The 12,996-nt window shown below is 41.8% G+C and overlaps 3 protein-coding genes across 3 annotated transcripts in view; 2 read left to right on the top strand and 1 right to left on the bottom strand.

Moving 5' to 3' along the window:
* Positions 1-3,178, top strand: part of dlx4a (distal-less homeobox 4a) — a 10,137-nt gene extending 6,959 nt beyond the window's left edge. The window contains exon 3 of the mRNA XM_063215478.1: positions 1,960-3,178. Coding sequence (XP_063071548.1) covers positions 1,960-2,214 — 255 coding nt within the window. The 3' untranslated portion in view covers positions 2,215-3,178. The remainder of the gene's footprint in view (positions 1-1,959) is intronic.
* Positions 3,179-5,209: 2,031 nt separating this feature from the next.
* On the bottom strand, positions 5,210-8,339 carry LOC134464480 (homeobox protein Dlx3b-like). Its single transcript, XM_063217921.1, has 4 exons — positions 8,301-8,339; positions 7,232-7,613; positions 6,231-6,415; positions 5,210-5,819 (listed from the first exon to the last, which is right to left on the bottom strand). The coding sequence occupies exons 1-4, from the start codon at positions 8,337-8,339 to the stop codon at positions 5,505-5,507; spliced, it is 921 nt and encodes a 306-aa protein (XP_063073991.1). The 3' UTR covers positions 5,210-5,504.
* Positions 8,193-12,447, top strand: dusp3b (dual specificity phosphatase 3b). The gene is made up of 3 exons (XM_063215465.1): positions 8,193-8,717; positions 10,390-10,622; positions 11,550-12,447. The coding sequence occupies exons 1-3, from the start codon at positions 8,590-8,592 to the stop codon at positions 11,747-11,749; spliced, it is 561 nt and encodes a 186-aa protein (XP_063071535.1). The 5' UTR covers positions 8,193-8,589; the 3' UTR covers positions 11,750-12,447.
* The last annotated feature ends 549 nt before the right edge of the window (positions 12,448-12,996 follow it).

Raw genomic sequence — 12,996 nt, 5'->3', positions numbered from 1 at the left:
CGATTTTTATCATAGATAAATTTTACATCACTGTAAAAAAAAAAATTACAGAGGACATGACCTCTGTGTCCTCAATGGTAGTTACGGCCATAATGCCCATGGCCCTCCGCTCCTCTCTTGCCTTCACAGCTTGAGGAGTGTTTTTTCACACTTCATTCCACCCTTACAGCCCCAGTTCCTTTACCCCAGTGAACTTTCCTGGTCTTGCTTGAAGTGAGTCCTCTCTCGTTGATGCACCACATACCACGGGACAGCAAAATCATGAAATTTGGCGTCTTTTTTTTTGCCATGTGTCATGAAGACTTAGGTCTTCACCGTCTGCTTTCCCATGGGATGTGCATACCGATATAAATATTGGCTGCATGTGGGTTGCTGTTGAAATCCACACCTGTAATTGTAGCATAATTTTGATTGGCCCCGGGTGAAATTAATTTATGAAAACAGGCAAATGCTTGGCCCTCATTTGCACCATTGATTGATGTAATATGTTTTCTGATTATTAGTGTTTTTTTACTTGCTGTAATTAAGGCGAACATGAAGTGATGATTTTGTGACTAAAATTACATGGGGAATACAAGTTCCTGCTTTCAGCACCTGTCTGTTGTGCGCTAATTCAATCTTTCAAGGTGTGTGCGCGCACGCGTGTGTGCGTGTGTGTGCATGTGGGTGAGTGAGGGAGGGAGTGTGTGTGAGAGTAATAGCATGATCCGTTTTGTAAGAGTGTTAGACTAGTTCATGAAGCAATCAGCACAGTTCAGGTATTCTTTGACAAACATTTAAACAAGTTTTTCATCCACAACAGCTCCCCCCTTCTTCTTCCTCCTATCCTAACTTTTTTGGGGTTTTAGTGAAAGCTAAAACCATTACTGTCATTGCATGTATTACTGTACATGCGCAGTTAGACTTGCCTGTTGTGTTAGAGAGAGCCAGCTTTGGAATACATTATGGTAATTACCTTTTACTGGAGAGAGTTTAACGACACTGTGGGTGGGGGCTGTGGTTCCATAAACATTTTGCCATCTTCTTGAATCAAAATATCTGTAAAAAATGCCCTTATTCTTTGGATCACGCAGAAAGCTAACCACCAACGCGTGCCAGGCCTACAGTCTCTCTCTTACAACACTGATGATCATGCTACGATTTACTCTCTCTCTCTCTCTCTCTCTCTCTCTCTCTCTCTCTCTCTCTCTCTCTCTCTCTCTCTCTGTAAGCCCACCCCCCATTTTGACTTGCTTTGTTCTGTGTGCATTGTGGGTGTCATGGGTGCCTTTATTTTCAAACCCATGTGGCGCACTCATTTGGAAACTGTGAATGGTTGCAATATTGTGGCACCCCCAAGAGCTGTCAGCGCAATTAAGACACTTTCAACTTGGCCAATCTAGCCAATGAAACAAACAAACAACAAAAAACAAGTCCAACACCTCTTCATTACTGTCACATACTTACAGTGTATGGTCAGAACACTGGCATGCAAGTTGAATGAGTTGACATGATTTTGCCACATTCATCTTGTTTCAACTTCATCGAAGTAGATGCCTCTTCATGTTTGCATGAGAAGTGGCAGCCTCATGGCCTTGCAGCCATGTGTGTACATATGTTAAACAATAGCACATAGTATATTTGCACATAGCCTATATTACAATATAATGTGGCAGGTTGTATATTACATCTGACCAAATATGGCACAAAAAGTATTTGAGTCGTCCATATACCATGTCCATAGGCTACAGTAGGCCCTACATATTACTGTCAATACCGTGTACATAAAAACAAACATTTTGGCTACATTTTGAAAAATATGCACAATATAGTATACTAGTATGCATACGATTTGTATGAATTTTGCCGTATGTATATTCATACAGGATATATGTGCATGCTCATGTAACTGACATACTTTAACATGTGTTACATATGGGCTCCTCTCCTCTTCTTTACCTTCTCTGTTTCATCTCACAGGTCAAAATTTGGTTCCAGAACAAGCGTTCCAAATACAAGAAGATCATGAAGCACGGCTCAGGAGGACCTGAAGGAGAGCACCTCCACGCGGCCTCCTCTGCCCCTCCGTGCGCCACCGGAATGCCGCCTCTCTGGGACGTTTCCATGACGAACAAAGGAGGCCCGATGCATTCTGGGGGATATATGAACTCGTTTGGCCCCTGGTATCCAGGCCACCACCAACAGGACTCTATGCCAAGGACTCAAATGATGTGACGAGCGTAGCAGCAGCGGAGGAGGAATACAAGCTGGACAGAGCACGTTAAAGTCCTGCCAAGTACCGCAGTCCTTCTGCCTGAGATATAGCTCTCGAGGCAGGTGATCTACCTGGGAACCGCTGGATGGGTGAATGGGCTGGAACAAATACAGTACATGAATGCTACGCAGCAATTTTTTCTACTTTCTGAACCCAACCCGGAGATGGCAACCTCTGGTGACTAGGACTACACCCCATGCGCATGTAAGCCAGGCCAGTTTTGTGTGTGTGTGTGTGTGTGTGTGTGTGTGTGTGTGTGTGTGTGTGTGTGTGTGTGTGTGTGTGTGTGTGTGTGTGTGTGTGTGTGTGTGTGTGTGTGTGTTCAGCACATGCATTCAAGACCCCTGGAGGTGTGGAGGGAACGTTTAACTTGGGGCTGTGTGTGGATGTGGACCAGAGTCTGATTTTCACAAGTCATACACAGGAATGCTTCAGAATGAAGGTTGTAAACAGTTCTTATGTTGCTGAATTTCCATCTTGACTTTTTTTTTTTTTTTTTTTTTGGTGTGAGATCCAAATGACTTTTCCACTTGAGCAGATGTTGACTTCACTTTAATTGGACAGATGGAACAAGAGGTTTTGCATCCAGCTGCTTTTGACATGAACTTGGTTTGCAAGAAGACATGTTTTCAGATACTGTCGAGTAACTCATTTTTGCTCTGCCATCTTTGGTGACTTCATCCTCAATATGTATGCAGAAATGCCTTTTGCTTGTTTTGTCTTCTGTCTGTAGCATCAGATTATGATGTATTCTAGTATGTTTACATTGAATAACAAGAATTGTTCGGCATAGTTTCTTTTTTGTTGTTGTTGTCAAAACTGTTATGTCTAAGTTTTTTGTTTGTTTTTACAGGGAATATTATTTTACATTATAAAGTCTAGATTTTGTTTCAAAGAAAATAAAGAAAAAGAATTATTTGTGGAGATACTTGTTTAATTGTCTCTGGAAAGCATGATGTAGTATGCAGTAAGTTGTCTTATTAAAACCTTATATGCCTCAAAATCAAAAGGTATGCACACAGGATTTGCATAGTTACATATTTCGAAGGTGTGCATCTTTAGAGCTCTGACTCGAGTCTTTGTTGTCGGAAGTATATTTATTTTGGATCAAGTATAATCTCCGCATGCGTATGTCCAGGGATGACTGTGGGTGATGGCTGAGGATCATTTGTAAGTCATCGTCTTCTTGGACAAATCAAAATGAGCGATGTGGTCAAATTTTTTTTTGGTTCAGAGACGACATCTGTACAAGCAATGGGAGGCCTTATTTCAGGAACTCCCCAAAAGCTTTGTGAAATGCTCATGTCAATTAAAGGTCATTTGGGGCATGATGGTTAAACAGAGCTTTCACTCCGGCAGTATAATTACTAGCAATTTGTAGACTACAAATGTCTCCTTTAGTATGAAAAGGGTGCAAAAGGAGAGGACGATAGAGGCGTCTTTGGCAGAGTGCTAGGACTTGGTATCAAATAGGCTACAGGTGGGATTTTAATCATTCTAATCCAAGGCAAAGAAAGAATGGGAATGACAAATCCTTAGGTAAGAATTTTCCTAATACTAAATAGTGTGTGTGTGTGTGTGTGTGTGTGTGTGTGTGTGTGTGTGTGTGTGTGTGTGTGTGTGTGTGTGTGTGTGTGTGTGTGTGTGTGTGTGTGTGTGTGTGTTTGACCAATGCACCTCCATTCATAACTTGCACCCATCCTGAGTCAGCATTGAAGACGTTTTATTATCAAGACTTGGTATTAAGACACTTGAGTTGGAGTAACCTAAACTACAGGTCGGTCACGTTTCGCCTCGTAATTGGACTCTTTTTAACAGCAGTGTAGTGTGCGCTCTGCATCGCGCAAGTCGGACCCGCCACGGGCACATAACCGCTGTGCGACGCTTTTGTCATCATTAAACGGCGCATTGGGTCTGCTCTTCTGCACATTTAGGAGCTATCTACTTTGGGATGTCCTAACAAAAAAATTAAGACAGGGTTACTCTATAGGCCTAAAGGAGACCAATGGCCTATCGTTATCAAAACAAAAGCGCAATCATATCAGTTAATCAAATATATCTAATAGGCGGCACAAGAAATGCAAACGAGTTTTGTTGCTGTAGTGTAGGCAAACAGGTCTTGCTTTCGTCCGACAACAACGACCATGTTCCACCCTTCTGCAAAACCCACACAATACATTTTGCATTGTTAATTCAACACTTGAATTTATTGGCTCTGTAAGTGTTAAATTAACTATAGCCTATTTTAACTCAATGTGGGCTACATAAAATAAGGCTTTTCTATTTTTTTCATTTATTTGTAGGCCTTTTTAGAATCAGGATTTTCATTATTAGTCTACTCATTTCCCAGTTTTAAGATAGGCCTATACAACATGTAGGCCATAGACTATATAGCCTATTTAGGCCTATGTAACTTTTTTATAATGTGAATACTTTTTAAACTGACTCGTGGTATCATGCATGAAGTGGCGAAATTTATGTTTGAATTGTAGCCTTACATTATCCATAATAATCAAAACCAATAAACGAACATATCAATAAAAACAAAAAAGTGCACACATGGGGGGCTAATGCCTAGCTCAATATTTCTTTGCGGCGCTGCAACAAATCAACATGTAGCTTACCATATAAGATACCATTGCGCACTTGGCATCCTGTTAATAAGCAATGACTCTAAACTGTTACACACTTTTTAGATTAATAATTTGACTTGCAAAACAGCACACGTAATTTTGATTTATGTCCTCCTGTGTGTGTGTGTGTGTGTGTGTGTGTGTGTGTGTGTGTGTGTGTGTGTGTGTGTGTGTGTGTGTGTGTGTGTGTGTGTGTGTGTGTGTGTGTGTGTGTGTGTGTGTGGACCCAATGGATTCAATTTTATAAAAGAAGGGGTTATAATTTTGGAGGCCTATACATGAAAATCATTTGGCTGCACACTATTTAAATCCTTCAAAAACGTCAATAATAAAAACACACGCATCACAAGTTATAGATTAGTATAGTGAACATATCACCCACATGTTAAAGTTTAATGAAACTTGATGTTTATGAACACTAAGGATTATGGCATTAAGTGCTGGCAACGATATAGGGCCGCTATCCAAATGATGGGCAAAACGAGAGTGCAAACAAATGAAAACAGATAACACTTGAAAGTAGAAAAAAATGTTCGTTTTAGTTACATCCAACAAATGTCCAAAAGCAAACATAAACACCAATAGCTCTTCAGTTCAAAGGGAAGACCGTAACGACGTCAATAGGTGTTGAGCGCAGAGGGCGGCGTGTGGTGCACAGAGTTCGTGTGCTGAACGCCCTGATGTGAAGCTTGCTCATACCAACGATGACCGCATTCATCCAAAAAAGGCGGCGAAGAGGATGCGTGAGGCGGTGGCATAATCTGCCCTCTGTTGGTTGTATTAGCATGTGTGCTGATATCCCAGGTAGCCGGAGAGGGCGGCGAGTTGCAGGCCATGGAGTCGCTGGCGTTTGGACTGTGTTCCAGAGAGAGCTCGCCGGACTTGTAGAGCTTTTTGAACTTAGACCTGCGATTCTGGAACCATATCTTTACCTGGAAAATGCAACGAGTAGACTACTGTAACAGTTTCAACAACGGCATCACTAACATGAACAACATTATCATTAGTATACATTGTTCGGATGATTTATTAGTAGCCTACTATTATTAGTAGTAGTATTAGCCTATTGTTGTTGTTGTTGTTATTATTATTATTATTGGTAGTAGTAGTAGTAGTAGTATGCCTAGTAGTTGTAGTAGTAGTAGGCTACCTAGTAGGCTAGTAGTTGTTGTACGTAATTAAGTGACAGGCCTGGCATTCGTATAATATAGCCTAGACGTTCGTGAAGATTGCAGGATAGGTTACCCATAACATCAACAACAGAAACATTTGCCCAGAAGTGAAGTAAGGCAGGTGGTCTGACTGAGCCCTTCAGATGCATCGTGGGGATGGGGGTGTCTCACCTGTGTCTGCGTGACCCCGAGCTGCGCGGCGAGCTCTGCGCGTTCAGGAAGGGCCAAATACTGCGCCTTTTGGAAACGCCGCTGCAAAGCGCCCAGCTGGTAACTCGAGTAGATTGTCCGTGGCTTGCGAATTTTCTTCGGTTTTCCGTTGACCATTCGCACCTCAGGTTCCTCCTCTTCTTTCACTGAAACAGATAAACACATAGCTGCTACCGTGTGCGCAAAAAGAAAGACAAACAAAGGGGAACACCACGCTGTTCTTAAATTGGACGTATGCCACATAGCTGTGTAAATCTTGCATAACTATACCCCCCCCCTCTCTCTCACACACACACACACACACACACACACACACACACACACACACACACACACACACACACACACACACACACACACACACACACACACACACACACTGAAACCAAAACATATAATTTAGAAGGAACTTCCAGTGCCGTATGACAGGTCTAGAAAAATGTTACAGTTTATGAACTATGAATAGACATAAAATACAGACTGTTTAAAAGACATACAGTAGCAGGCCCTTGCACAGAAATACATAATTTTGTTAGATTTGTAAATAAATTATAGGGTAATGTATTATTATTACAACTATTATTTTTATAATTATTATTATCATCACTATTATAATATTTCATTGTTGTTATCAGTAGAAGAGTAGTCATACAAATTAGGGTATCTGCATTGCAAGCAGATAGGTCTGTATAGAGTTTTGCATTAGGCTATATCTTTAATTCTCCACGATAAAAAAATAACTGTGCGCAATTGTGCGCTTTTCATAAAAAAGAATCAATAATTAAGTTTAAATTCGATATGGCAATTCCCCCATTTCCTGCCAAGATTGTGTTACTCTCAGTATGTCTCTGGGATAATTTAATAGCTGGGGACCTTGGTGATGATCGAACCGTTTTGTAGTCAAACCTATGTTGCCGATATCGACGGTGTCTTCTACCAGACATTTTGCTGAGTTGTCTTACCTGTGTCTTGATGAGCTTGTAAGTCTCTGCCGTAATATTGTCTGTAGGAGTGAGGGTAGGGATAGTCAGTCTTCATAGCATAACCACCTGATGCTCCTATTCCACTTGAGTTGTACTGTTGGTAAGAATACGCAGCCATGGACTGGGAGTATGGCTGGTAGTAGTCCTGGTGACTGTGTGACGAATGGCCAGTATAATAACTCATGGTCATTGCAGAGTACGGAAATAAGACTGTTTCAGGCGTTTGATCCGACACGAATAAACCAAGCAAGTTTGAGTGACTTTCTTTTCGCTCATTGCGCGCTGTCCCTGGCGGGGGTCTGCCCAGAGGCCATAACAAAGTTGCGAATAATCCGAAATGCTTTCTAAAAGGTAGCGTTATCTGTTGTCACACCCGGGACCCGTAGTCTTCCAAAAAGCAGTTCGATGGCTTTCAAAATGTCGGCGATGTGCTCCCAAACCGCTGATTACGAGACTGCCCAAATCGTCTACACTACTGCTCCATCCAAATACGCAGCGCACAGTGCCGCATTTTCATTGGTTCTGAAGTGCCGTCGCAAACAGAAGCATAGCCTACAAATTTCTTTCCAAAGCCTGATGCACGAAAATGTTGATCCTCCCCTTTCTTAACCAGAAAAAGACACCAAGCTGAGTTAAGGCGTTGGATAATGGGAATAAAATTCATATCACAATTAGTTACAATTGAACCTATAACAACAGCAGCAGCACCAATGGCCTGGTGTTCGTAGCCCAATAATAATACTGATGCTTAATAGTAATTATTACAATGGAATGATATCCTAGGTTATTTACGCGCCCAGGTTAACACTGATCCTCATTGTGTTAAGGACATCAATTAGCCGCCATTAATAATTAATTGTTATTATTTCATAATTTAAATTCATTGAATTTAAATTTACTTCAGATACTATTTCTGAGACGTGCATGCAGTCTACTGCCATAGGTAAAACTACATGCAAAGAAAGGCCGTTGAACAAAAAGCAACAGCACACTCTAGTGCCAACATGAAGCACACACTATGCATAGCCTTTGGTAAATGCATGCTGACATCTGGTGGCAGCAAGATATCCACGCAACTACAGACCATGGCGCGTAGCTTGTTTTTTAATCCTCTTGGGGCGCTTTAGGAGAAGACTTCCCACATAACATGCTGGACACGCGGCGCGCTGTGCGCAGTGTCCAAATCGGAGCATTACATTAGAACCAGGCGTATACGCACACCGTATTAGCTTGAATCGGTCTGGCAAATGACAACAGAACTTTAAGTGGCCTTCTTCTCTAATGTAAGAGTCTCTAACACTGCAGGTTCAGCTATTTTTGGCCTCGCAGGGCAGGCAATGATTGATGAACAATATGACGTGCCCGTCCAGCAGCTCAATGATCTACTGGTTGACGAAAATGGAGATTTCATGATGCCTTCAAAAGAAGTCAACGAAGTTTACCCAAGCATATATGTCGGAAACGAGTAAGTTGGTTTAACGCTTTGGAATACCATTTGATAGCATTGGGGATAAACTGTCCACCCTTTTAGGAATGCTGAATGTGTCAGACCATCCAAACTTAACACTTGGTATGTCATTGCAAGTGGGAAATTATGGATTTTTAACAGCTGTGAGGTCGTTTTTAACCCAATTAACCCATAGGCTACTATTGTTGGCTTGCATTTTGTTATACCTATTTGGTATGAACGCAATCCCATATTTATTACATTAGGCTTACACTTTTTTTTTATCCCAATCAACTTAGTCATTTATATGCAGGTTATTCGTTACAGTCCTTGGAGTAATGTGGGGTTAAGCCATGGATGGCATATGGGATTCAAACCTTCAGACTTACGATTCCAAGACTGCCTCCTATAACTAATAAGTCTCGGCTGCTACGCCACATGTGTAGTATAAAGGCCACTGGGAAAGGGAGTGCAGGATTCAACTTTAAAGTGAAAGTCATTTGGTGTGTTCATGGCTGCTGTAAACCTCACTACCCCCACCCTGGTACCCCTGACTCTGCCAGCAGGCTTTAAATAGAGACACTTATAATACCTCTTCCATGACCCCCACCCCACCCCACCCCCACCATAAGGCTCTCTGCATCTGGCCCTCTGTCAAACACTGTCACAACAGCCACCATGCACATATGCACAGCTATAATGGGAACACCCCTTATGAAAAATAACGTTCTGAACAGTATACACAGAAGATATCTCCATGATATGCATGGACTAAGTTCACTACACTATCTGTTGAACTTACATAATAAAAGTAAGATTTATAATTGGACTTATATTACATATTTTTAAGTGTGGGCAAAGTAGGGTGGTGCATAAATGAATACACCCCAATAGTTAGGGAAATATATGGATATTTTGGGAAATCTGTGAACTAATTTATTACCAATAGATTTTTTTTACCACGTGTTCGGACACACCTCACAATTTATTTATGAAAGTCTCATTTTAGTAATTGAACAAGCATTCCATCTGCCTCAGAAGAGTCCAGTGGTGTAGTCTACTTTTTTATGGTGGGTATACTGTATATTTGAGATTTTTTTTGAAGTGGGTATACTGTATATATTTGTGCTATTCAAAACAATGGATCAATCAATTTTAAATGGGTATACTGAAATCTCTGACATTTAGAAGGGACTAAATGTAGGTGACTATATTTAGAAGTATACTCTGTATACCCGCGTTCTACGTAGACTACACCACTGGAAGAGTCATAACATTGTTTTCCATCAAACACTTGCCTGTAAAACAGTATTTCGCTGAGCAAACCCCTTCCCATTTCCTGCTTTAAGCAATGACACCACATGGAAGAGAAAGGGCAAAAGACCTGAGGAAGAAAAACACGTTTTACACCAGAAAGGTCAATACTAGTAGAAGGTCATCAAAGCTTTACTTTTCAGTCAAACACTGTATCTAATGAGGTCCAAAACTTTAAAACAGATGGATCTGCTAATTTTGTTTCATCTTGACCTACCTTCTTTTTTAAAATTCTGAGCCTTTGCCCCTTTAGTGGTCTGTGCATGGCCATAGTTTGGTACATTGCCAAAGCTGTAATCAGCAACAACAGAAAAAACTCAACAGGAAATGAGGACTACATTTTTGTGTTTTCGTTTCACGTCATGTGTTTCTGCAGATCTGCGGCCAGAAATGTGTCTTGTCTGCAGAGTCTAGGTGTGACCCATGTCCTGAATGCTGCAGAGGGGGACTCGCTCATGCACGTCAACACCAACGCAGAGTTCTACGCAGGCACGGACATCACGTACTACGGGATACCTGCGTGGGACACAGATCACTTCGATCTCAGCGTCTTCTTTGAAGAGGGAGCCGATTTTATTGAGAGTGCACTAGCATACAAACATGGAACAGGTGCATTTTATCATCATTGTTATCAAAGTATTTTGATTATTTCACATTTTCTTGTACTTAATATTTGTCTGAAATTATTATCAATTAGTCATAGTCATTGGGCTGGGTGACATCATCATCAATACAGCCTGTTCCCCTCACTGTGGCGAATTGAATTCCTGTGACTATCAGATAGTAGCCAGGACCCACCAATGTTAGTCATGTAAACCTTGATACCACCTGAAGGTAAATTCGGTGAGGGCAATGATGTCATGTTGGCAATATACAGTATCTATATACAATACCTCTGTATATTGCGTATGAATCACTTATACTGTATGCACTTTCTGTACAGCACACACAAATGCCCAAATAGTAGTAATTTTTTCCATAACACCACACTTAAGGTGGAAACACGGTGCAAAAGTCAGACTAGTAGGTCCAGAATTACATAATTGCTGGGGAATTAAGCCACTCCCATCACACTAGGCCATTCTAGGCCATTCTGCGGTATGAACGGAATTACTCGCCAAATGTGGTGTAGGCCTATACATTTCCTGAACAGCACATGGCCTGTGTCCTTACTTGTAAGGATAACTCCTCTCCTCTCATGGACAGTCATGGGTAAGCGGTTAGGGCGTCGGACTTGTAGCCCAAAGGTTGTCGGTTCAACTCCCGACCCACCAGGTTGGTGGAGGAATTTATTAATCAGTGCTCTCCCCCATCCTCGTCCGTGACTGAGGTACCCTGAGCATGGTGCCACACTGCTCCCTAGGGGCGCCATTGAGGGCTGCCCCCTTGCATGGGTGAGGCATAAATGCCATTTTGATGTGTGCCGTCTGTAGTGTTCACTTGTGTGCTGTGGAGTGCTGTGTCACAATGATAATGGGAATTGGAGTTTCCCAATGGGCTTTCACTTTCACTAACCCCTTTGCTCTCTGTCAATAGGCAAGGTATTCGTGCACTGCCAGAAGGGTTACAGCCGCTCTGCTACACTGGTACTTGCTTTCCTCATGCTGCGGCAGAGCATGGACGTGAGGACCGCAGTAGCCATGGTCCGGCAGAAACGGGAGATCGGCCCAAACGATGGCTTTTTACGCCAGCTTTGCCAGCTCAACGACAGACTGGAGGCAGAGGGGAAGCTCTAGGAGCAGAGACTCTAACTTTTCCTGTTCTTTTTTTATGCCATTTCTTCAGATGACAATATCAACATACTGTCAAAACTGAAACTACTGATTTATGGTGCTGACAGAATGTTATGTTGTGTGCGCGTGTTTGCGTGCGCGCGTGCGTGCGTGTGTGTGTGTGTCTTTCTGTCTGTCTGTCTGTCAGTCGCAGGGGTGCCACTCATGTGAGTGATTTGTTTACTGTATGTGTATTTTCATGCAAGTATGCTTTGATGTTTTATGTCCTGCCAAGTAAGGCAGACGTAAACTACCCACAGGCTAACTCTGGCACAGTGCATTTATTTTTAAATTGTATATGGTCCCTATTTAATTGAAACGGAATATGCAAATGTATTTGCCTGAAGAAAATCGTAGCAGGCCCTATATGCATTGTGATTTTTGTCATTGTGAAGTCACTGGACCTTTGGACCTCAAGCTCTGAAAACACTTTGTCATTTGAAGGAGTTCATTTCAGAGTTTTAGGCCAGTTACACACAAGAGCATTCCATGGCAGCAGCGAGAAGACGGTGGTCTTTCAGCTGAGTATCAGGCAGTGTGGCCATTTCACACCGACAGCATTGGTGTGCGCGGCCAGTCCTGTTCAAAATCCCCCCACAGCTAATGCTAGTTTGCTACTTTGCCATTAACTTCAATGGGACACCGCCGGCCACCACTTAAAAAATTCCGCTCAAGTTGGATTTTCCGAATGCAGCGTGGCACGGACAGTGTTGGGTAAGTTACTTTTTAAAAGTAGTTAGTTACTTTACTTTAGTTACTGCGTTCAATTGTAACTGAATTACTTTACTTATTACTAAATTTAAAAAGTAACTTGTTACTTATTACTTTACTTTACTTTTTCGCGGGAAAAGGGATTTTAACCAGCACACCTCATAATACACCTGCTTCCCAAGGTTGTAGGCCGGCTGTGTAAATGGCCTAATATTTTAATCTGTGCAAACTGTAGGCCTACCTCTATGGAATCCCTCATATAGGCCTATTGTCATTCTCACATCTAAAATGCATTTCATGGTTGCCCTGTAGGCCTGTTTATAAAAGTGTCAATACATTTGAATCTAGTCTAACATTACGCCATAGAATAGAATATTGTCTTTTATTGTAATGTCAGCATCAAAATTAGCCTACTTTTGGTCTCACAGAATAAAAACAGAATGAGTAAGGTGAGGTGGCCATACCAAACAGAAATGTTGTAGGTAGGACACTCTGCTTAC

The sequence above is a fragment of the Engraulis encrasicolus genome, chromosome 2 (genome assembly GCF_034702125.1).
Source record: "Engraulis encrasicolus isolate BLACKSEA-1 chromosome 2, IST_EnEncr_1.0, whole genome shotgun sequence".
Classification (NCBI taxonomy): domain Eukaryota; kingdom Metazoa; phylum Chordata; class Actinopteri; order Clupeiformes; family Engraulidae; genus Engraulis; species Engraulis encrasicolus.
This window is presented reverse-complemented; position numbering and strand designations above follow the sequence as displayed.